A 26,455-nucleotide genomic window follows, 5' to 3' on the forward strand; every position below is an offset into this window, starting at 1 on the left:
GAGTTTCTTTTAAATCCCTTTTTAGTTTATTGATCCAGAATCATAGAATAAAGGTTTGTGTGCAGAAGTAAAGACATACGTGCAAGGGCCTGCCCTGTACTGTGAAGAATTTTCCATTCAAATCTTACTTACAAGCTACTTTAAAATATTATTCAATTAATGGATACATTAAATGGGAACTACATATGGCATATTTCTCCTGCACCCGTGTAACAAATAATAATGGAATTTATCTCAATATTAGATTAACAACCTGTGTTCAAGCTGTGGAGCATGTCCCCAAGTAGCTGCTTTGTCAGCTGAGAAGAAACCAGCAATGGAGGTTCTTTGAGATGAAGAATCTTTAAAAGGACCTTGTAATGGGACAGGGATAGTCTGATACCGGAAGTATTTTCCTTTATGACATTTAAGCTGAGTGTGCAAGCTATTGTGATTACTTGGGTTAAAAATCATACTGGAAGCTAAGAAAATAAAGTAAGAAGCAACCAGGAACTACAGGGAGAAACCCTGCTTGCTTATATATTAAAGAAAGCAGATAATTAATAAATGTAGGTGAAGAAAACCCATGAAATCTCAGAGTAGGTGACCAAACCAGGAAAATCTGAAAGATAAATAAGATAGCGGGCAAAAGAATATTAGCAAAAGCATCAGAAGCTAAAGGCTAAGGCCAAGGTATTTTAAGTGCAAGAGTGGAAAAAGTAGCTGAAAGCTGAGACGGGTCCATTTGCACCATCATGTTCTGAAGTAATTTGCCTGTAGGACAGAAAAATATCTAGTTTTGAAATCTGATGGAAATTAAAATGCAGAACTGTCTCCCAGGTTGTTGTTTTAGTTAAGCTTTTTGACAGCTACCGGTGTCGGAAAGAGCTTCCTGTCTTAGTGTCTGTAATTTGGTTCCAGAAAAATAAGTGAGGCTTTGATGAATCTCATGTCAGTGTGTACATCTTTACCAATTTTGTTTTCCCTGTGTTAGTTTTCTGCTCACTTTGCTCAGTGGAGCCAGCAATGATTCTGCCAGGCTCTGTCTGCGTTCATGTTTTAGTTCAGCCTTCAGTGAATAAAAGAGATCAAACGTCATTGATTAAATATTAGCAGTGTTCCAAAACTAGTTCTTTCTGTTCTGGGAAATTTGTATCCTTCTCTTGTGTGTTTGTTTAAATAGAGACAGACCATTTTGGAATGGTGTGAATTTTCTTATTTCCTCAGTGATGTTTTGTGATCATCATATGCAACATATTTTACGAAATTTAGGAAGAAGGGAAGGCAGTAGGGATGCAAGGAGGCTACATTTTTTTTCTTCTTTCATCTCTTCTTGTTAATCTGAAGAGTAGTATATAGAATCTTTCTTCAGTCTCAAATTCAAGGTTAATGTTGGACTGGTTACCCCTGTTGTGGAAGTACGGAGATAAAAACAAACAGCACAGAGAAGTTTGAAAGCCAATTCATCCAGCAGTACAGGTTGTGTTTCACCTAGTTGGTATTCAGAGGCTACAGCTTTAATTAGAACTGCATGTAACCTTGATTTGATCTTTAGTTTAAGTAAAAATGTTGTGATATATCAGCAGTTAGACATAAGCAAATATTACAAATGGCCAGTCCAAGTTGCAAGAAAATATTTTTATATATATATATATATAATTTAATCCTGAGACCTTTTATTTTCTCTTTGCAATGTTAATAAAAACATACTTTTATTCACAAAATTGTGCAAAGGAAGTGATACATCTGTGATACATCTGTGGAATAACTTTCGTAGCTGGCTTGGTTGAAGAGAAACCAAGCAGGGAAGGAATGTCCCTGGAATTCAGAAACCAAATGAGTAGCATAACAAGATACATAAATAGTCAAATGGTTAGTAAGAAACTTATGCTGGCAAGTGTGTTGCATAAATGATTCATCTGATCTTGAATGGTGACTAAAGGTGACCGTTCCTATCAGGTAAAGGGTTCTGTATTTCTTTGGCATGGGAAATATTTCCCCCCATCGTCAATCAATTCTTCCTGCTTGAAAGGCAGCCATAATGACCATTTATTCTAATGGGGCAGGTCATCTTTACAGGCATCCCCTTTATAGTCCTGTAATATCCTTGATTTCTGTGAACTTATTCTTGATTTATGTTGCTATAAACAAATAATGTAAAAATATAAACTAATATAGCCACGCAATCTGCTTGTAATTATATATAGATGTTAGCTGTGTTAGCCACTTAGAGTCACACTTGAAAGTCTGAAATAAAGAACATCAGCTGCCTCATTGAAAAGTTAGAGAGTATTATTATCTCCAAATAGAAGAAAAAATTCAATTATGGGTCTAATAAACAAATTACTCAAAAATGTATTGTGCTTACACTTAGCATGTAGTCAATTATGTGTGATCTTGCATGCATTTTTTGCATTTTGTGTATATTTGATTACTTGAATTTGATAATTTCCATACTGTCTCTCCATCAACATACCCTCGAGACCCTGATATGATGTTTTTCAAATTAAAGCCTCATTAGTTATTTTAAATGGAGCTAAATATGTCTTTCAGAAAAATGAGCAGGATGTATCAATATTGACAAATCTTCCTGAAATTCAGGGACTGGAATGAAAATGATCTTGAAATCCTGATCTGAACCTTCTTTGAAGATTTTATTTAAATCAATCTTTCACATTTTTACTTTAATATTTCTTGATGATTTATATAAATGTGTTTCTAGGGAATCACAGGGTCCCATAGTACAGTAAACCTTTTTTATTTGAAGCAAGTGGTGACTGTGAAGATCGTAATTGTATTAGATTGCATTAATAGTTCTTATTTTTTGTGTGAGGTTAGTATAGAGGGGTTATGTTATGTGAAGACTACTACAGGCTACCTGTTAGTTACAAATACATACTATGTAATTAGTAGCAATATTTAATGTGAAGCTGTGTTTCTGTTAGTCTTCAGTACTTGTCTGTGTGTTCAACATGTGTACATGAATGATTTGTCAAGTCATTAGGTATGTTTCTTCAAACTGGAGATTTTCAGATGTTTTTAAGTAGTTCTACTTGCAGCAGACCTGCGTCAGATTCTTCTGTAAGTTTTGTTTGTTTTTTTTTTTTTTTTCCTATAATTTGTTGTTGTGTCTTCTCTTTGCTACCACTATGGCTTTTTTGGATATTTCATCTGATTCTTCTTTCCCTTTCCCTTTCGCAGCTAGTGCCTCTTGTCATTTGATTACATTATCTACTTGCTCAGATTAAAGATTTTGTTTACTACCGAATACCCAGATCAAGATATAAATATCTAACAAATATGTGAGGAGTGGCTTCTGCTGAGTGACTTAGTTTTCAGAAAGATTTCCTGACTAAAAGTTGGTAGCACTTCATTAAAGGGTCAGCAATGTAAAAGCATCTGTTGCTCTTGAAGGCGTATCCACTAAAAGAGTTATCAAACCCAGAGCTCGCAAAGCTTTTTTCTGTGGTAAATGTAGTTACTGTTCTTCATCCTTCCTGCTTTTGCTGTTTGTCATCCTCTTAAAATGCTTTCACATATATCATTTTATATATTTTTACTGATATTTGCCTTTTTCTTTTTGAAGGCTCTCTCTGTCACTGTAAAATGGTGTTTTCACATGCTTTCAGTTTGCCTCATCTAATGCAGGAAGAGAAAAATCAATGATGGGTACACTTCTCTATTCACTCTGTGCTCTCTCTTCCTTTCATAATGTCGGTTCTTCTGACATAAAATCAGATAATGTAACAAATAAGCAAAATCTCATATCTGTCTACCTACCTGCCTACCAATCTGCCCACCTATTTACCTGCTGACATACCGGAATGGACGAGATTTAGTCCATGTCCTGTAGGCCAGTGCGACATCGTGGCCTTCACTTACACCCTGTAGTTTGGAAGGATTAACATTTGGTTTACTAATTTCGTAGGAGGTGGAGAGAGATTTTGATGAAATTAGGATAATGAACTCAATCAGAATCAAATATTATAGTTCTGGAGAGGATTACGACTTACTAAGAAGTTGGATAGAATGGGAGAATTGTGCCTTACTAAGAAGTCGGATAGAATTTAGTTTATCTATAGAGCTAATTTGTAGGTTTTTAGTTTATTTTTATTTATCTTTGTTGTTTGTTTGGTGGTTGATGAGAGTGTAGGTTTTAGATTGGAGAGGGGCAAGTGCTTTTTTCCCCTTTGCCTTTTCTTTTACGTTTGTTTTTGTTTTAAGCACCAAAACAGGGTCAAACCCTGATTGCTGTGCTGGCCTAAAGAATAAATGTCAGTCAGCTCAAGCGCACCGAGGCACTTGTCCTCCTGAGATGATATCTCTGTTCAGCAGCTCACTGAAGCTCTACAAAAGGCCGATTACAGTCAGATCTGACAATCATTTGAATCTCTGTGCATCTCAACAACTGTCCTCAGATCAAGGGTGACAGAGAGATCCCTAGCTCTATGGAAACAGATGTCAAGTCACTCAAGCAGTCTTCCCAGTTGTTGAATGTAGATAAGTTGAAAATCACTTCAGGTCAAGGGGAAAAAAAACCCAACACTTGCGAGAAAGCACAGGGAGAGCGAGGTGAAAAAGTGAGATAACAGCTGGAAAAGCATCTTGTAAAATCTTCAGTTCCTTCAAAGCATGAATGACTATAAAAGCATTTGAATTGTCGTCTTTAATTAATGCAGCTGCTTGTGACAACGCAGCCTTCAAACAAGCAGTCTGGCTTTAGAAATTTTCATCCGAGGGATTAAGCTACTGGTTACGACATTGCAACCAGAAAAAAGGTACAGGTAGGAAGGATGGCGTGCTTGGCTGAGTAGGAGACACTTACAAGAATCAGAAGTGATAATCCATTTCTTCAACATGCAGTGCACTGTTGCGTTCAGGATGAACATGATCAAACTTTGCCATGCTCAAGGGATGAATGAGGTTGCACTGACATCCCAGTAACACTACGTCACTGGATTTTGGTCCTATAGAGCTTCTGGAAAATAAAACAGAAGAGTAGTCATAGTGCTTTCAAAATTTCTTACAGGAGGGAGAAGGAGGTTAATTACCTACGGCTTTCTACTGGGAAACTCTTAGAAGACATAAGGAGAAATAAGGTATTTGATTGCCAGCTCAGGGAGTGCCTACATGTGACTGTGCCTCCAACTTTCAAACAGTCTTTGATAGGAAGAACGATCCTTCCATAAAACCTGGAGGGACATGGCAGAAGAAAAAATAAGTGTTTTAAGTCATTTTCAAAACTTAAAAAAAAAAAAATCTACTCCTTTCTTTATGAGGCGGTTTTGCCAAGTTCAATACAGGCACAAAATCAATTTTTCCCCACTGAAAACTGCTTTTCATTTCACTAAAGGTAACGTGTGCATGACGGGCTGGGGAGTGGAGTCATCTGTCAAGGCTGAAGTAGCTCTTGCTGCATCACTTGTGCTTGGTCTCAGAGTTGCCCACCTGGTGACACCACCCGCAGTCCGGATGAGAAGCGGTGGGAGGTAGCAGAAGGTTCTAAGCCCTTATGAAGACTGATGATTTGTTTTCTTCAGTTTGTATTTAAAATAAGTTGTAAAGTAGCCTGTTAAAAGAGGATGATTTCCTGCAAATGAAGGAAAATATGGTTATGAACCAGGAAAGACTTGCACTGTAAAAAAACCAGAGGCAAGTGATGAATGCGGCAATAACAGCCGAGTCTCTTTCTTTAAGTGTTTGTCTGTCGATGGCATGTGTCCAGCACAAACCAGATGGTATCTGAAATGCCAAACAATTTAAGCTAAAGGCTGAAGAAGTCTCAGCTTTCCTATTAAAAACAAACCTAGAGTAATCTCAATAATAAAGACAGATAAAGAAAAGCATGAACCTCTGTAAGTGATGAAAGGGGTCATTCAGAAGTCTGCCCACATTTTTCAGAAATCTTTTTGGCTTTTATTGAGATCTGTTGAGAAATCTACTTCTCTAGAAGATGAGAGAAAGTTGGTAAAATATAGAGTCTCTGTGGAGTTGCTATGGCACAGGGACTAACTGAAACTAATGAAAACAAAAAAGATGCAAAAGTGTTCAGAAAATCAAATCTTGGTAAATACAGTTTTGGAAGTGAGATGAAATGGAAAGTCTGAAGGAAAAGAAAAAACCCTATTAGTAGTGTAAGGCTGGTGGACTAAGATGATTGAGGTAGTATTGTGAAGGCACATCAAGAGGAAAAAAAGCATTTAGTTAACATTTGGATTTGTTTCTTCAGATATAAAAGGACACTAATTGTATGATTTGTAGTTCATGTTCAGGAAGGGAAGGGGTTTCCTGTGAACTAAGTCACTCTATGAACCGGCCATACGGGAGCAGAATTGGCCCAATAGGCCGAGTGTGAATTCTGTTCCCCCAATGGTTCTGACAGCAAAACTTGCTGTACGCTGCCCAAAAACTGCAGGTTAAACTGCGCAACAGGAAAGAGGATGTTTGGTACAGCAATTAGTCATCAAATAATGGAACACCTTTGAAAAAGAAGCTGAATGATGAACGAAATGCTGCGTCTGGCTCAAAATCTGCTTGTTGAACCAGTTAAAATCCTGGCAGTGCATGGACAGGATTTCAATACTCTGATATCTTGTGGATGTAAAATTTAAACTTTGAATAATTAGTTGAGAACAAAGGATTTTTGGAAACCCAAAATGTCTCAGACTTTAGGTATTAAAAAAATAAAAAGGTTCTGGAGTTTAGGCACCAGGGTCTATGGACTTTGTTCAGAAACTGTGGCAATTTCTCTGTGAGCTTTCCTGGGAACTAAGCAGCTTCACTTAGAGCTCCGAGTGATAATCTTTCCGGTAATAGTTGCTTGTGTCTGCACACCAGTAAATATTCCAGGGAAACAATGCAAGCAGTGATGAGGTTTTGGAAATCCTATGGAGCTCCACAAGTGTTCCTCCTGTTTATCTTTCTACACATAAAGGTTCCTCAATGACAGTTAATAAAGTGAATATCTGTCTATTTGTAGACACGGAAATACATTTATTGAATCTATAGAGATACACGTAAGACCTTATTTTTTCAACTCATTTAAATTAAGAAAAAACTATTTTCTTACTCATCAATTAAAGCCTTTCAGCAAACATTGTAGGTCTTTAAGAAGTGCACAAAAATGTTATAACAAATATAGTTCTTGCTTTTTTGTAGTATTATTTTTCTTTCTCCATTTACTGCCTATTTCTGTTACCTAACTGATGGTCTCTGATCCTGGGTTATACTTCCAATGTTACTTTGACTATGCAGATAGGTTTACACTAATACCATTTCTGTTTGTTTGTCTTTCCTATCTATTTTTACTGCTGATTCTATATCTACTTCGTAGGCAGTGAGAGGGGAGAAACTTTTAAAACTAATATTGATGTTCCAAGGCACACGTGAGTCACTGCTGGGAGCAAGGAGCCCCACAACTCTTTTTTGAGAATAAATGGGAAAAGCACTTCCATTTAGCTGTTAAATAAAGTCCTTTAAATTTATTTGGATCCTGGTGCACAGGCCAGGAGGCTTGCTTGGTATTTTTCTTCTGATAAAGGAGAATTACCTTCAAGCAAACCTGATACAAATGAAGTTGAGGACTAAGATTCCAATGAACAGATCTGAAAATTAGGCAGTATGTTTGCAAGGAAAAATGGGCCAAATATTTTTACATTGTGATCTCAGCTTCAATACCTTTCTTTTTATGTGTAAAAAGGGTAAAACCAGAGAAAGGAAATCGGAGAAAGTAATGTGAATGGCAGGAAATGAGAAAAAGCACTTGAAAGTGGTATTTTTTTAAAAATAAAAACTCAAAAAACAAAGACCACCAGGAGGCAGAGATAACAAAAGATGGGAGAAAGGTCCGGCAACAGCATATTGATTTTTTTTTTTTTTTTTTTTTTTGCTTAAAAGCATCCACAGGACAATAGCAGAGAGAAAAGGAAACATCGCTTTTCAAGTATTTGTTGTACGTAGTTAATAGATCCAGAGGCTGAGAGTGTTCTTCGTGGTGTGGGCGTCCCTTTTTTAATCAACTCTAGCATGAGAAAAAGCAAAAAGCTTCTGTGAGAAAGCAAGAATAGAAGTTACATTTAAAATACTTCCCTTCACCTCCATTGTTTACTTATACTCTCTATAATTGAGATGTAAAGGTCAAAGAACAGGAAAAAAGAATTTTCTTACATTCTTTTAAAATTGAACCAAATTTTAATAGTGCAAGAATGAAACAACATTTTTTAAATAGCAGAATGGAAAGCAGGGATAAAAAGTCATTCTAGCTCCTGATCTTAGCTGATCTTCTTGGATTTAGACAGACATCAACAAACTCTTGTGTAGAATGGGCAAGTCAACTACCACAAATTGACAGTGAAACAAACACTGTTGGTTTTAATCTCTGGTTTTAGTCAGAGAACAAATGCAGGTTTCACCAGGAAGAGGTTCTGATGATTTTTTTTTTCTTTTTTAAGCAAAACTAACAAAGCAAAGTGGGTAGTTTGGCACAACGTTGGATCCCTACAGGCTTTGTACTAAAATACTATGCGTGTTCAGGCTGTGTACCCCTGCGGAACATTTGTGCAGCAAATGGACAGCCCTCAAAAAGGCATCTAATGTATCTAATTCCATTTTTCTCCAGTAAAACACAAAAAGACAATACAAATTCTTCTGTCTACTGTAGCAACTCTAGTCCGTAACTTGCAATTCGGGTCTTTGGCGTGGAAAATAGAAAAACTATTCAGTTTGCCTTAGGGCTATAAACACCAGCATTTGTTTAGTTGCAGCACTGAAAGCCCAGGTTGATCCCAGCTGCAGTTAATCATCAAGGTAAATTAATTTAAATTGTTTTAAAGTTTGTTTTTCACAGCTGAGCTTGCAACTCTATTGTCATGCTTCAGTGTGCTGTGCGAACACCCATGCTTTGGGCTATCCCAGGTATTTCTACGTAGGGCTGCCTGGAAATTAAAATGGATTTCAATGGATGGCGCTCGCTGAAGTGACTTTTCCACTTAGTGGACTTTCCCCGTTCTGAAGATTGAATTTCGTTGTCTAAATTTTACCTAATTTCACTCCACATGCTTTCCATACTCTAGATCTAGACTCAACACTTGTGGAGTCATGGTAGGTAGTGGACAGACAAAAAATTAAATGTTTGCAAAATGCTTTTGAAGCAAAATATCTGTGGACACCATTGATTGCTTTGCTTTGGAAGGAAATAAAGAGACACTGAGGTATAAGAAACTGAAGATTAAAAATATGATAACTAAAATCCCATCCTGCTCTTGTGGAAGTTGATAAAGGTTAATAGGAGTTGCACAAGGATGAAAGCCAAGCAATGCTAAGAGAAGGAACACAATTATGGTACTTTTTAGGTCCTAACCCAGAAATACACAGCACAAAGGGAAACTGTTGAGATTAATAGGATAACATTGTCAGTGTAGCAGTCTGTAAATTAAATTTTTAAGTATATATGTCCTAAATGTTCTTAGGAATGTATTCAGATAAAATATGAATATTACCATCTTTTCTTTCTGAGCTGCTTTCGTCAGAAGAAAGTGACTTTTGTGCTTCAGCGAATGCCAGAGGAAAGCAGACAGGCTCAGGAACCACAAAAGGAATTGCTTGAAATTGTGTTCATGTAAATGAACTACTTCTCCAGTAATCTGACTGAAAAGAGTGTAAATAATTCTGACAGCACTCAAAATCACCCATGGATCTTCTGTAGTTACCAGATACATACCTTCTGTCATTATTGTAGACTTAAACAAACAAACAAAACCCAACCATCCAAACAAGAACACTGGTACCCTAACAGTATCTGTTATGTGACGTCACTTTCCTGGAAAATTTCCACTTTTTCTTTAAATTGAACAATGAATGTCCCCACTCAAAAGACACTTAAATTGCAACTCTTATTCAGAGCTACAAGTCAGCCTATTCATTTGATAGATACTGCTCATTCTCAGCCCAAATTACTGAACACTGATTCATTAGTAGTGTTTAGGAACCACATGTTAAAATGTTTTGGTTTTAATATAATAGAAGAATAATTAATTTGATGTCATTAAATATCACCATTGTTCTTGAAGGGTAGGATTCTGTGCCTATACATTTAAAACTCAGTATAGACTTGAAAATACCAAGTTTATACCAGAAAATGCATGCATACCAGCATAACGTTCATCATTACTACTAATTAAATGTTTCCTCTAAGTAATACAGGACTTTTTACCAGCTGTTCTAATTTTTGTCATATTTCTCTATTTTTTGTCATATTTTCTATATTTCTTTCTAAGAAAGTAAGGCCACGGATTTATTGTCAGAGTTGGAAACTTTGATATCCACTAAAGACATACGTTACTTTTTGTTTGGAATTGATGGCATTCCAAGTCAGTTTATAGTTACAGGCTAATATGAAATGAAACAGGACCATCAGTGTCTATATAATACGAAACCTTGTGCTTTTTACGTTTTGGAAATAGTATGTACTCCAACAAACCTGATTAAATCTTTTATAGTGTTATATTTTGTACTTAGAACAATTAAAATTGGTTTTCAATCATTTCAGTGCGTGACTGCATAAGAAGAAATGTGTCACAGTTTATTTTAATTAGGTGCAGTTTACATTAATGTGTCTGTGTACAAAATAAAAATGAATAACTTTATGATTGCAAAGTACCTAGCTCAGTTTAAAAATGCATGAGATGCGTTTCTAAGTTACTGCAGTAAAGTTGAATTAGACATATAAGTTAATCTTTAAAATGAATAGGTAATGCAGATATAATAACATTTTCTTTTTTAAAAAAGCTCAAATACTTATAAAGTGTTGGCCCTCTAAGCTAAGTTTTCATGGGGTTATAGAACATAGTTATGCATTTTAATGGTGATTTTCTATCCCAAAATCATAAATAACACGTTATTTCCAATACTAATGTCATCTACAAAAAAGCTTAATATATTGCAAACAAGCTGAAAACTTCATGTTTTTGCTATTTAAGAAGTCAAGATATCAGTGTATGTTGTAGTCCTTTTTTGTTTTTAAAACACCTGTGTCTCACGTTCTGAATCTCATCAAACCCTGTGAACTTTCATGTTATTTGGGACTTTAGAACTATTTCTGGGTTTGAATTCCAGTTCTCCTGATGCAAATATGAACTGAGTAAATTCTGTCTCAGCCCACAGTCATTTCTGAGGGTCTCTGTAGGTGCTACAGAAGGATTCCTATCAAAATGTCTAGTGCTTGCTTCCAGATATGATCCAGTAAATAACTCCTTTATTCCCTTATTTTAATAGAATTTCTGCAGTGTAAGGAAGAGCCAAGCTGGAAAATAATAGAATGGAATATACATAGATGGATGATGTGTGCAAATACAGTCAGAGATTCAGATCTCATTTTCTGTGTTCTATCCAGCCCCTTCTATTACACCACTTTCTTTTTCTATAAAGAACTTCTACATGCATTTTTCCACTGACATTTATACGCTTTGGATATGTAAGTACCTATAACATAAGTGTTGATGTGTTACGATATTGCTGGTATTAGATACTTTAATTGTGGAAGTAATTAACACTTCTTTTGTTCACCTAATTTATCATTTTTCTCAAACTGAGAGTCTATTAGCAGCCCATTTTGTATTGCGTGTAGACATCGAGTCATTACAACAGTTGACACAAGACAGCCTTGAGATGTGTGACACTAATTAAGTAAAAATCTCCAAATTAAAAATAGGCTCCTTATAACTAATGAGGAATGGCCATCTACATGAGACAATATTCATGTTTTACTTCACTGATCGTGAAGTATTGCTATACTGTATTATAGTAAATCACCAAAAAAAACCATTAGCAAAGCTTTTCTCTCTCTGCAAGTACAAAGAATATTAATTATTTTTGCTCCCTGAAAACCAAGAGCTTTTTTTCCCCCCCACTTCCTGCAGTATTCACTGACAAATGTTTGCAAATCCGTTCTCCAAAAATAACCAGGGAATGTATATTTGCAAGCGTTTTGCTTGTGTATAAGTACATATAAGGATCTTCCTTTTTATTTTGATTTTGATACATCCTACAATGAAGAGATTAATAAAACTGTGTTTCAGCTTTTTAATTTTTTGGAACTGTAGCAAAGAACATAAATTCTCTCTCTCTTGTTGTCTATATGGTAAGTTTTGCTGCACAAGTTGAAGCTGCGGTCATCGAGCACATATATAAAAATACTATGAGTCATTGATGCGTAACTGTATTGTTCCGGGCAGTTGTGATGGAAGATTATAATGGTGAGAATTGTTTTATTGTTGTTTTTAATCAAACACCATTGGCACATTGATTTTCTTTTTTCAAGATAAGAGAGAGACTTGATTTTTTGAGAAAAGTTCGTGATACGTGTGTCCTCTTGTGGGATCTTCATTCTTCTTGCTTCCAAACACAAATCTGTTTTCTCTACAGCTACATATTTTAGTAGTATTTTCTGACTGCAAAGTGGGGGATTTTGGTAGTTCATGTGAGATAATGCATTTTCTTCTATACTATGTAATTTTGCAAGGTTACGTTTCTCCATTTATGACAAATTCAAACCAAAACTCTAAGGGTGAAATTTAAGAATACTTAAGAAAAATCGGAGGTTTGAAAATGTGTGACCCATTTCCAGTAATTATATTCGCAACTCCAGGGTATTATAGAATGGGGAATGGGAAGTGTAATTTACCATATTAACACACTAGTAGCTTATATATGTGCTTTTTAAGACACTATATATATGTATGTATGCATGTATTATAGAGTCCATAAGAAAAGGAGAGTTATTAAATCTGAGACAGTGAAAGTCAGATTATTTGTACAGAAAAGATGAGATGGTAGCATCTAATGAAGCAGTGAGAGAATAGCAGATTTTAATTTAAGCAACAGGCAAAAATTAAGATATTTACCTTAACTTTAGTAAGGATCACAATTTTTTAATGTGATCTATAGGGATGGAAATGTCATAGAAATGTGTCATATGCAGAGTACACTCTGTTGCCTGTTGCATAAAGATGCAGCCTTGCTGATGATATCAGTAAAGACATTTTCACTGACATCTGAAAAAATGCAAATGCAAATAAATAAATCACATTAAAACACATGTCTTTCGGACTTTAGGTCCCTGTCAGTTCCTCTATAAAGCACAGTTACGTATCTGCATTAATCCTCTGCCCTAATCTAATTTTACTTTTGATACAGTGTGGCGGTCTTTAAGCACTATATATTTATTAATTGATTTATTACGTCAACCTTCTGACACAGTGCATGAATTATTTGAAAAGAATATTGGAACACCCCAGGAAACTCTACTCTTGTTTCTTCCCCCCTTTTCTTTGTGTCTACCGTAATTGGTACTTTGCTCTTTTTCTGTAACTAACGAGGCTGCAGAAGAGTTGTGGGCATGTAAAATGTGGGGTTTCCTTAGTGTCCATTGATTTCTTAGACCACCCTTGTTTAACAACAATGAAAACATATATACATATATATGTGTGTATATATACACAAAATCACATTGTCATGCTGTTCAATCCAGAAATGGTTAAATTTAGATCCATGCAGTGAAAAATTACTCCAGTCTTGTAGAACTTTGACGGGGTGAATTAGAGAATTTGAGGAAATCTTTGGATGCAAAATGTCCAACTGCATTTAGGCATCTAGGTGGATTTTGCTGTTATGAGCTGATCTTACTGTCATTAGCCTGATTACCTAAAGCTTTTACAACTTTAGTAAGTAGATTAATGTTGAATAAACCCCACTTTTAGTCCAGGTCCCCATCCTGGTGGCTGCTCTTGGGCTGATCACCCCAGGATCTGTGTCCTCACCCCAGCCTGTCTGTTCCCAGGGGCTTTTATTTTTGGATAATGATCCAAAACTGAGCTGGTTTAGAAAGATTTCCTCTACCTCTTTTTCCCCCTCATTGTCAGCCTTTGTGCAACCATCAGCATAGTTTTTGTGCTTCTCTCCAGTGGCACCAGCTACGTTACAGTAGAAGAGCTGAGTCCTGCGGCTCCGTTAATTATTTACATCTGTGTTGCGAAGATGAGCAAGTGTCTGACACACAGAAAGCAGCGATCGGGGAAAAAAATCGCCAAAGGGAGAGTGTTTGCTCAACCAGAGTCATTACAATGGCAGTATGCAAACAACTTTCATGCATTTAAACAAAAAGTAGTATCTAAACAAAGTTATTGTATTATATTAGATTTGGGCTGTCTGCTGTTTGCTTTTCTCTAGTACTTATAAAAAACGTGCAAAGAGGAACAGGCAGGCACCTGTGGAACATCAGACACCAGTTTCCATATGCTCTGGTTTGCACCTGTGAGTTAATTTGGATATAGTGCTAGTGCCAATGCTAAAAACCTGTCACAGCAGCATAGAAATTGGAGTTTGTGTGACACTGTGAGGCCCATTAAGCTGTACAGAGAGGTAACCTTGTGAACCATTTTGTCTGCGGTAATTATTTAAGTTTTATTATGAGTTTTTGAGTGACTAAATTTGCATATTGGCACTCTAAGGACTGACTTAGATCAATGCAAATCCTTGGTTGGATTTGGGAAACTTTGGCTTGGAAAGCTGTGTTTCTTCTCCCTGTGCAGAGCCCAATGAGCCAAAGGCTGTTCTAGGAAATGCAGGTAGATACCCCAGGGCTGATATTGCCCACACTCCTCTGTTTATGAAAAGAGAGGAGAGATGAGACACCAGACTCATCAGTGCTGTGAATCAGCACAGGTGACTGATTTTCAAACTGGTGACACAAAGCTATCTTTTGATTTCTAAAGTTCTTCATTTTCTCTTTTGTTTCTGTTTGTTTCAGTATTGTTTTCTTTAGCTCATATCTTACATTTGCTCCTAAGTCACGACGCCATACTGGAAATATATTCCTTCATTCGTATGCTCACAGACCTACTGGCTGCCATTAGTTTTATTCTTTCTAATGAAATAATATTTTGGAGACAATAAACTGTGTCTGCATGGTCAGAGATTAAAGCTTTTATTGTGCTGGCAACAGCACAATATCTCACCTGCTTTCTTCTTTTTTTTTCAAATTGTCCACATCCTACCATGTTTATTATTCCCCTTCTTTCATGGGCAGATGAATCCCTAGTTTAATTGAAGGTGACTTCAAACTTACGTTCATTATCATTCCGCGTGGTGAAATAAAGCGTATGACTATAAGTAGCAATGAATAAGGGGTTACTTAAGACACATAAATCCTCATTAAATATGAAATCCTTTCTTTGCATATATATAAGATACCAAAGAGTAAAGATTTTAGGCAATTTCCATAAATCTACCCAGTGATTAAAAGTCCTACTATTAAAAGTGTACATCTAGTCTGTGTGAAAAAATAATTTTAAAGCAATTATGATACCATGAGATACCACGTGTGTTTAGTTTGCACTTTACATCAACCTGTAACTACGGAAATGAATATGTGGTATCCAACCTCATGGAAGTTTTCAAAGATTTAAAATAAAAATTATTAATCACAGAAGTATAATCTCTTTTTTTCCCGTTAATCTCTTGTTTTCCCACATAAACAATCTCTTCTATGACCATAATTTAGCCCTAAAACTTAAATATCTTTATAGTACAGTATTTTTCTTCTTGGAAGGGTCAGAAACATTGAGATGTTGTGATTTCAAGTTTTATAAAAGGTGAGCACTTTTAAAACCCCTGGTTGTTGTCGATGAAATGGACAAAAAGTAAATTTCAAAAAACATTTGTGAGTATGACTTCTCACTCTTTAAAAACGGTATCAGCTATTTTATGTTGCTTTAACTGCATGTGGCGGGTTGTTTCTTGTTGCCAGGAGCTCTGTTAAGGAATAAATTTTAAGTTTTTTTAATCAGTTCTGTAATCTCAAATATCCTATGCTGTGCTCTGAGTCCACAGTGATGCTACGGGGGGGGGTTAATGGGGAGAAACAGGTCTCACAATCTTGTGTGATTTTGACAAGGCAGATACTGTATTGTACTGCAGTGGAATATTTTCATTGAAGCACATATTTATCCAGAGATATCCTAAAAGTTATGTGGATTATTCTTTTTTAAACTATGGGGTATTTTGTCTTAGTTACAGTCATTAATGAAATTTATTGATAATACGACAGAGAAGACCTGGGTAGTTTCTATACCAAATCTTCTCTAGAGGAATGTGTGCTGCAGTCAGAATAGTAATACTTGTTTTTTGACAACACAGATACTTGCATCAATATTACTGATTTTGGGTTAGATTCCATCCTCTGCACTGTTGGTGCTTTTGTACCTGAAAAGGTACAAAATAACTTTTGCAGGTTTCTTACCTACATTGAATTCAAAGTCCATTGAACCAGTGGAATGAGTTTTGTTCAGGAAAACCACTCTCTGTGGACAAGGTTGGACACTTGGGAGGACAGACTTGTTCTCTGAATCACTGATGTACAACACAAATGGGAATTCTGAAGGCATTTCAGAGTTTGGTATAGTTGTTTCATGTGGCTGGGGACAGCCCAGAATTAGAGCTGCTAGAAAATCACTAGTCTTTGAGTAAATGGGATGCAGTGATGTAAAAGGAATGGTCCACGTTTTGCTGCCAAGACTCTTATTTAAAAGTGCAAGCTACTGCCTAACTACTTACCTGAGATGTTGAAAGAAAAACGCTTAGCAAAAACATAGCTGAGAAAGATAGAGGTGAAAAATCAACTCAGAAGTAGCAGCTTTGGAGCTTTTTTTGTAACAGTCATCAAATATGAGCATCTCTAAATGAATTTGCAAGAAGTAGGGGGGTGTGTATTGCTGTACTCGAATAACTTTTTGTGTACCTTGGATTTATAGCCTGTTTCGTTTTTTTTCTGGCTGTCTCCACAATCTTTGCAAATACTTTTATTTGTACTTTGTAACTCCTTAGTAAACTTAGCACACAAAGTTGTACCTTAATTTACATTAAATTAAGAGGAGTGTTTCTAGAAGAAGAAAACATACATAATGAAATAGCACTGATTCATAATTTTTGCTAATAAAGACTTCTATATTGCTTATGATAACAAAAACTAATGGAAACAATCAGCTTGTAGAGTCTCAGTTGCATTCTCTAGTTAGAAATTTAGTATGGTATGAACCTGAAGTGAGACAGATATGGTTCTGATTAAGTACAAATTTAAGACAGATAACATATCAAAAGTGCATGGTAAAATGTCTCTGCTAGTTCTGAAAGCGGCCTTTAGTACTTTCTTGTGACGTCCCTTCAGTGGGAAACCAGAGGTTGTGTTTGATGGATCCCATTGTCTCTTGCTGGAGGATATCATGAGGAATCTCTTTCCTCTTCTCAACCTCCACTCAAGTAAGTGCACTTTGGTTGAAGGGAGTTGAGGTGGACTCACTGCAAACTGCACGGGTATTGCTAAAACACGGTGCAGTTTTCTTCCATGCTTTCTCACATGCTGGGAAAGTCCAGTGAGTCTTGGCAGACACAGTGTGACCAAATCAGAAATGGCTGTCCCGGTCAATTCAACAGCCAAAGATATCTTCTGTCCTCCTGGTTTCAGGCTGTCTGCTCCTGGGCACAGCCTGCCTTCTGGAGGATTTGGGGAGAAAGTCATGGAACCATGTTGGTTGGAAGAGACCCTTAAGGTCATACAGTCCAACCATAACCCGAGTCTAGCACTCAACCATGTCCCTAAGAGCCTAAGGAGCAGTGACCCATCCCTGTGGCCCTGCTTGGCCATCCCAGGGCTGCCTCTGACCTTGGTACCCTCACCTGATCCTGACCCTCACCCATGGGTGGACATCAAGGCTCATCCCCATGGAGATGCCTGATGTCCCAAGCTGGGCCACCCATGTGGAGTGCCATCCCCAGGGGTTTCCCCCATGGCCCTTGCTTAGCTTTTTATTCTTTTTCTTTTTTCATTTCTCATTTATCCATCTGTTAAGAGGCGCTTATCCCCAGGAAACGCATAGAGACTCAGTTTCCTGAGCCAGTGTCTCTCGAGCTGCACAGCGCTATATGAGCGATGCTGTTCCCATCCTCTTCACCCACCGAGCAGTGTCCCGATGTGAGTGTCTGAAACATCGAGATGGTGTATTACCATAATTGCAAACAGCAGTTTTAACTATTTTTCCACCAACTGGCAAGGCTAGGAATTTTTGTGTCTTTCGAAGGGAAGAAAAGACACCATCCGTCTTCTATATTCTTAGCATTCTTACACTAAAGTAAAATAAAGTGAGATTATTTTGAAGAGGAGCACTCTTAGAGTCCTTTTCCCAAAGTTCGCTTGGTAGTGCTGCCAAGAAGTGTCTCTCTGTTAAAGGGAGAAGGAAGAGGAATAAACAAGATAAAAAGCTCTTCATCTTTATTTGCATTAGACATTTCAGAAAGTGCAGCAGCTGGGTAGGATTCAGTGGGAAAAGCGTGTTCTGCTTCAAAGGCGTCATGACATGCACCTTCGTTTAACTTAATTTTTTTATTTGATGAAGGAGGTAGGAACTGTGAGCTGGGAGTCTGTCTCAGACGTGCTGTCTTGTTCCGCTGACGTTGGATGATTGAGACCTGTTACCTTTTAGAATCATTTTGCAGACAAAATAGGTCACAAGTCTTCTATAAAATAGGGCTTTTTTGGTCTGAAGTTCTCTTCAATTTCAAGTCAAGTTGACTTCCAAAGCATCATGCTAGTAAGGAAACAGAAAATACACATGAGTTTGTCTTAACCATGTGAATAAGATAATTGCTTCTAATCATAACCTTTTTGTTTTCACAAGTGGTGCACAAAATTTCTCTTGAAAACAAGACAGTCATTAATATTTCTTGGAGAGTATTTCAGTTTTCCCTCATACACGGTTCCCAATCAAAGGAATCTAATTTATGAAGCTCCCTTACTAGTATTTTAAGTTAGATAACAAATTTAAAATTGAAGTATGTTTGTGTCCTGAAGCAGCCTTGCAATTTAAAAGCAAGAAGCATCAAATCAAAATTAAATCCTCAAATATTTAGACAGGATTATGTCAGGCTGGTGCTATTGAGGTTGTAGATGTTAATCAAGAGATTCAATCTTTTTTGCTCATTGAATTTAGAGGGTATATATACATGCTTATATATTTTTGGTCACAGAGCTCCATTTTCTGCTTGGCAAGGTATGAGTGCTGAAAACTTTCTAACAATCCTGAATTTATATGTAAGTAATGCAAGCACCATCATTTATATGCTTCACAGATGTAAGGGGTTTTTTTAATGTATGTCCTCTGATTTAGAAGAAAAGATGTTTTTAGTCTTCACACTCTATTCAGAGTTGCTCTAATGCAATGAATAAGCAAGCTATAAATGGCAAATCAGAAAATTAGCTTGGTTTTGTTAAATGTTAGGTGCCTTCAAGTTCTGATGCAACTGAAGTTGGAATCAAATGAATTGTTTTGGTTTTATATGCCCTACCTGACCTTGAGTGCTTGGCTATCCTAAGCTGCTTTATTTACATTCCTCTTTGGAAGCTCTTCAGAGTTAAACTGGTCCTGGAGGAACACTTGGCACTGCCAGAGCTTTTAAGTACTGTTGTGAGCTTTGTGTGCATAGGGTTGCTTCATGGGATGAAGTGTCTTACACCGCCCCCCCAAAAAAAAAAGAGTAAAATGTCAGAATCCCAAGCAAGAAACAAAACAAAACACCCCCCCAGCCAGTGGTCATGCTGTGTGGGAAGGGCATTGAGCCCCATTGGCCCCACCTCTGGTTTTCTTACATGGTGCAGTAGCCTCTACAGGATGTTACACTTCTCTGATTCCTATTAGAATCATATAGTTGTTTTAGTTAGAAAAGACCTTTAGGACCATTGACTCCAACTGTTAAGCTGACATTGTCAAGTCAGCCTCCAAACCATGTCCCTAAGAACCATTGTATTCAATTCCTAATATCTAGGATAAGTTTTAACTATCTCTCAACTTCCTGTTGTTAATTTCCTTCTATATTTTGCTGGAAAATACAGGAAAAATGTATTCTTTGTGAAGTGTTTGAGTACCTTTACATTTGCTAAGCACTTATTTAACCTAAAGTATAGTGAGAAGAGTTGTTTCTTTTCTTTGAGTTCAAAGGGTGTTTAGATCCCATATCCTTAGCTGAGGAATAAAGTTTTCTTGAAACACTGTATGTACCATATCATCCTAAAAAAAAATGTGTTGTTTTTTTTCTTATCCTGGAAGCACGTAAATTATTTGGGACAGAATACATTTATCGCCATATCCATTGCCGTTTTATCCCCATAGCACCAGTGTGCTATGTTTCTGTTGTTCGGTGATACATCACGAATATAATTGGTGTCGCTCCATCGGTGCCAGGTGAGAAGCTGGAAGGGTCAGAGGTGGGACAAATACCTTCTACAGGCAGATGCATTGTGAACTGCTGAGAATTAGTAATTGTTATGCCCATTCTGAGAGGTGGACAGTTCCCTGACATGTATAATAACAAGGCAGTGGAAATTTGTAATTGAAGTTTTTATGGTCAGGACAAGTTTTCGAAGTTAGTATTTTTACTTAGTGAGCTGTGCTAATGACTCTGTGTATTTGTTTAAAAGAGCCTTCCCATGCTCTGTCCTGCTGACTTCAAGAGACAAGATCTTCCAAAGGGGAGATTTCTCATTTATAAGGGAACTTCTGGCTACTGGTTGTGATTTCTGTCTTTTGGCTTGGATTAGTGCCTTGAAGAAGGTGAAAGCAAATCTCACGTGAGCACAGTGCATCCTGGGGTGCGTTTCCCTTAAGGACTGTTACAAGCTGGCGGAGTTTAGCACAGACTCAGGCTCCAGTACGTGCAAACAAAGAGTTTTAAGTTGTTTCCTGAAGAATTTCCACACCTTCAGTCTCTGGGTAACTGATCATGTACTGTGTATAAATTATCATTCATCCTCTAAATGAGCTCAACTGTTTAGACCTCTAAATGTTCTTTGCAGTGCATTAAAAATCTCAAAATCTTTATCATGTGTAATATTTTTTTTTTTTAATCTTTTATCAGTCAGAACTCTAAGAGATAAACAAAAGAGATGCTCAAAAATCCCTGAACTTCCTCTAAAGTCCCTGTACATGACACTTCAGAGATAAAGGGTCACAGAGCAATTCCAGCTGGGCTGGTACCCTAAAGGGAGCAATCCCAACATCTTTGACCTCTCCCTCCCACCCTGTACTGCACAGTTTCAGAGGCAGATTCCTGGGCTGGAGGAACAGTTTATCTGATCTAATGCAGCCATACATACGTAATATTTATATGTAATCTCATAAATATCTAGAATTATCTACATAGCACAACACTAAATGTAATACTGGTACTTGTTACTCTCGATATAGTATTCACAAGACAATTGAAAATGTTATGATAGTTTTTAATGTTTGCAAAGCTTAATTTTAACATCTGTAAAACAGCTGTATTTTTGGGAAATAAACCTCTCTGCCCCGTTGGTTTCCTTTTTATTGCACTAATAATTTCTTGATGACTTTAATTCTTCTAAATGCAGTGACAATGCACTAAAAATCTGCAAAATGGACCAATACATGGAGTGTTGCCCTAAGCTTTGAAATGGAAATGCAATGTAGAACATCCTTTGCCTTGTGATAGATAGAAAAATACCTATAAGAAATTTTCTGTGTGTTTTTTAGGTCCTGAGGAAATAGATGTCAAGTGCGCCCCGAATTACGTTAACTGCATCGGTACAAACAAGTGCATTCACTTGTCCCAGCTCTGCAATGGTGTTTATGACTGTTCTGATGGGTACGACGAAGGAGTTCATTGCCGGGGTAAGTCAATTTGCTGAGGAAAAAACGCTTTAACCTGAAGTCTTTGGAGATATATATATCTACATGTATATTTAGTTCAAAGAAAACCGGGACTTTCTTATTCTTGGGAATACATATAAAACAAAAGTGGATTGATAGAGGCATAGTTTTATGTGTGTTTCAAGTTCATTTTAAAAATATTTTGTGTGAAGTGAATGGAAGTAAAAAGCCCATACAGGTCTTTGGACTTTAACAATTTCTAACCTTGTATGATGGAAATGGTCGTACCAAAACATGAGGAAGCCCGTTCTTAGGGAACAAAGTTTGGGAAGCACAATGTTTAACAGAATGTTTTTATTCATTATGACTCCTGTTTAAACAAAAAAGCCAAAGAATACCACTGAAAAATACTTCAGATTTGCTATGAACATTATTTTGCATTCGAGATTTGCATTTGTGGGGATTTTGTTCTAATAATATACTCTTTAAGAGTGTAGTTACCAGATTTTGGCACTGGGAAATCTTAGGCAGGAATTGGTGGTGATGAAGGTTTTTAATATCTCGCTGTACTACTCAGAAGATTTATCACCCTCTGCCTTGAGGATAGTTACAAGGCTCCCATAATAAGCCCAAGTCTTGGATGCAATGAGTCATTAACATGTCAGTTAGTCTCAATCAGCAGGCTATACTGGTAGGCAAATGATTGTTGATGATCCTCAACAGATCTCATGTTCAAAAGCAGAAACCCAGGAATAGCTCCTGGGTCTTCTGCTACAATCCGATGTGACAATATACAGTAAAAGATACAATTAATGGTAAGGTTCAGAAAGTAAAATTAGAATTTAAAAGTTCATGTGGACAGATTTGCAGACCTGTCATAGTCAAGTCTAAGCCCATACCAAAAATAAGCCAAATGGGAAAAAATAAAATAAGAAAAAAATGCCAGCTGAAATTAATCAATGTCAATACTGCTGACTTCACAAAACTACAAATAGTTATTTTTATGTAAGCAGGTGAGGATACAAGCTGTCAGAAAATCTATGACAATTGTTATTCACAGTGATAGGAATAATTTCTTTTCTCAAAGGCTGTATGTTTGTATAGCCCTTGTTCAATGAGCATTACACAAAATCAAAAATTGTGTCAGCATATTGATTTTGGTCCCAGCATCCAAAAAACCCCTAAAGTTCAACTGGCCACAGCAGTTATTTGTCCCATACTGAAACTTCCTAAAATTGCAGAGGAGTGTTTTTCAAAGAACGGTATGGATCCATTACGCACTGTTTAAATGTATATTCTTCAATAATTCATAAATTTGGATAAATTACTCTGGATTAAATGGCAGAGGATCAAAATTTTCTGTGCTGAATAATTATTGTATTATAACTCTCTTGTATTTTTATTTATTGTCATTTTAACTCTTTAAATTAGGAGATAAATGGAATCAGAAAAAAATAAATAGACTAAAAGTAAAATCCTATGTTAGTGTAAATTAAATATGTTTGGTTTTCATCTGTAGCATTTTCTATGTGTTGCCTGTACTTTGCAATGTGATAACACATGAAATAGATAATCTTTAATCATGCTTGTTTAATTTATGCTCATATACACCTTGTAAGGTTCATGTTGATTCCAACTCCTTTATTATCATATATTAATATGAATATTCCCCTATGGTAAAATTAGTATCTAATCTAATTCCCATAGAATTTAGTAAAATATACTATAGTGAACATTTGGTCTAAACCACACAGGAAAAATTGATAATGAAGTTCTTTTATATTATAATAATAATTTATAGTTGTCTCCAAGTACCTAATCAAGTAAATGGTTAACAACTCATTAATATTGATTTTTGTGGCAATTGCACGTTTTGACTTGCTTATTAGAGGCAGTTCTTGTAATTATTGGGCACATTTCTATTAAGAAAGGAAAGAATACAGAAAACAGTAACTTTGCAGCACAATCATGTAGCTTCATACTAACGACTGCTACTAAGGTGTCATTACGATAAACTCATATGTATTGGATATTTGGTGTGAATGCAGTATAATTGTGATTATTCTCTCTATACATCTATATATCAGAGCAATGGATGGGTGACTGCGAAGTCGTTCTGTTGTTGTCTTTTCTAAGTCCTGAATATACAGGTCCTATATTTCCATCATCTGCGTGGCCAAAAGCTGCAAAGCTGCTTCAGAAATCTATCCAAATAGCTACCTTTTTCTGGATATTAGTAATAAAAATGGCATTCTAAGTGTGTTCCTCTTTATACAACATTGTTCGGATGAAATTTTTGATGGATCAAAGACATAATATTGGTTTTCAATATTTAATTGCAAACAACTCAATTGGTCACAGAGTTGACTGTGCTAAAATACCCCACTGGGTATTGAAAGAACCACTGGCAGTGCTGTGTAAATAATTCATGGTCTGTGCAACAGGAAAATAATTTGATATGGATTTTGGGGTGTGTGACCACATCAAAGAGCATTTCAGTGTGTGGGTCACAACCTCATAGCGGTGAGAGCTTCTAATAATGCTTAAGAACTAATGGAGTATAAGCATTCAGTAACTGGAATTATTCTAATTTTAATTCTAAACCTCTGAATTTAATATTCTTACGTTAATTAATTATATTATGATCTTTGAGAGATATATTCAGACCTCCGCCTTTCCCTGGCAAGCAAAAATACGAGCACATCTGCAGTGTGAAATGGTACTATATGTGAAATTTCAAGGAAATAATAGTAAATACAATGACATTCCTGTATCATCCTCTTTTATTTCAGGCACATATGCATTTTTGCTGGTGGATATAATGCATAAATTCAGGAGGGCTGTGAGAATATGAAATAAAAAATTGTTTTATTATGTATGGTTGTTTCACATTATGTGTTTCAATGTCCTTCAGAGGAAAGGGGTGCATAGTTCACTGAATTGGAAACTTGCAGTGTGTAACAGTGATAAGACATCTGTATTGGGTCATTTTGGATTCTTTGCTATTTTTTTACTAAATAATGCCTTAGAGAGGCTGAATAAGCAAGGGGTCATAGTATATACTAACCTTTCCTGTAAAGCATAGGCTGGGGCTGCTCAGCTTTCGGAGATTCATCAGATAATTTTGCTGTGATCCAGTCTTGCAGAATGGGGCAGTTGGTGCCATCAACTATTTGAAGGCTTGATAAGGCTCAGATAAGATTTACCAATGCCAAAACTAGACCCAGCTTTGAGTAGTTCTGGTAGAAGACCAACGCGGAGCTGCTCTGGACAGTTAAACTGCTTTCTTTAACACAGTTCTTCAGGTTTGAGAGCCATGTCTTCCTTTCAGTTGCATTTTTATAGCTCAGCCATGCAATAAGAAGTCTTCTACCACAAGGCAGTTGCTGAATTATTGCAAGTTAAACTCTTCAGCTTTAAGTCTTTCCTTCCTGTAGTCCATCTCAGACCCATATTGATGAGCGGGACTGGGATGAGCTGTGGTCAGTTAAAGCAGGTGCTATGTGGCTACAGCCTGCTTCAGCTTCTGATCTTGTGGTCTTTTCAAGGTTAAAATACCTCTTTCATTTCTTTTTATTTTTTTCTGGAGGGTTTAGGGACAGCTTACACAAATATCCATCAAGGATTAGGTGGAGTAACCTGGCCTTGAGTAGGTAAAGGATTAGATATATCCTTAAGATAATTCCTGGAGAATTACAATCACATTCCCATGAATCTTAGAAAAGGGTTTTTTATAGGGCTGCAGAGGTGATCTGCACAGTTTCGTAAATCAGAACCGTGTATATATATACAGCAAAAAATTGAAGGTGATATGCCAAAATTAGACTTTGGTCTTTCTCCGATTATAGACCTGTAGAAAACTAGAACTTTTACATAATATAGAAATGTCCTTATTCACTTAAGTAATTTAAGGGACAAGTTATTACTAATAACTAAAGGAACAGTTATGCTATGTGAGTATTCTAGCTAGAAAATACTAATAGAATATTGAAAGAAAGTGCCAGCGCAAGTCCTCTGCATACCTTTGGCTTATCCTATTTTATCATAGAATGGAACATTTCTGGAATAATTACCTAGAAGCAAAACTGACACAGAATTAAAAGAGTCCCAGGTAAGAGCCCAGTGAAGCTGCTAATTATACGCTCATGCTCTGACTTTAAAGCTCTAGTATATTTTACATTATACTGCAGTAGCCGTTGCATTGCTATGGACTGTGTTGTATTATGCAGTGGGAATACGGCAGCAAGTTTATCCATCCTAGCTGACAAGGCAAAATCGTATTATTAGTCTGCATGTACTCATCTCGAATGCACACATTAACAATAGGGTACATTGGGATCTCATTCCATAGTCTTCTGTCATATCCTTGAGGTGGATTGTGCTTTGTATTTATTTGATCTGGGGAGAGACAAGCCAATGCATTGGGAAGGGAAAGCAGGAATGCTGTAGGGATTCTCTGGATGTCTGTACTTGTGCTAAACTCCTGAAGTGCAAAGGAGCAAGCAGGTTTTTGAGGACAGTGTCTCTAATTCCAGTTGCTGCTACTATCAGTAGTATCTCACCAATATCCTGTCTCAGGAACGTGCAGGAGATGCAGGATGGGGCTCAGGGGAGCTCCAGACGATGCTGTTCCTGGCTCTGAATCACAGCAGCCCCCAACTGAGGTCAGAGTTGCATGAAAAACGTGATTCTTATCTTCTCCCATCTGAAAAACTGATTATTCAGGTTGCTTATATTATCTCATATTGAAATTAATAACAATA

At 36.7% G+C, this 26,455-nt stretch overlaps 1 protein-coding gene across 4 annotated transcripts in view; it reads left to right on the forward strand.

Annotated features, from left to right (window-relative positions):
* The window catches only part of LRP1B (LDL receptor related protein 1B), a 687,296-nt gene that overhangs the window by 243,126 nt on the left and 417,715 nt on the right, over positions 1-26,455 (forward strand). For all 4 annotated transcript variants that reach the window (XM_065840662.2, XM_071810731.1, XM_071810729.1 and 1 more), the window contains exon 3: positions 21,576-21,713. In XM_065840662.2, coding sequence (XP_065696734.1) covers positions 21,576-21,713 — 138 coding nt within the window. The remainder of the gene's footprint in view (positions 1-21,575; positions 21,714-26,455) is intronic.

This window comes from Patagioenas fasciata, chromosome 7, assembly GCF_037038585.1.
Source record: "Patagioenas fasciata isolate bPatFas1 chromosome 7, bPatFas1.hap1, whole genome shotgun sequence".
Taxonomy (NCBI): domain Eukaryota; kingdom Metazoa; phylum Chordata; class Aves; order Columbiformes; family Columbidae; genus Patagioenas; species Patagioenas fasciata.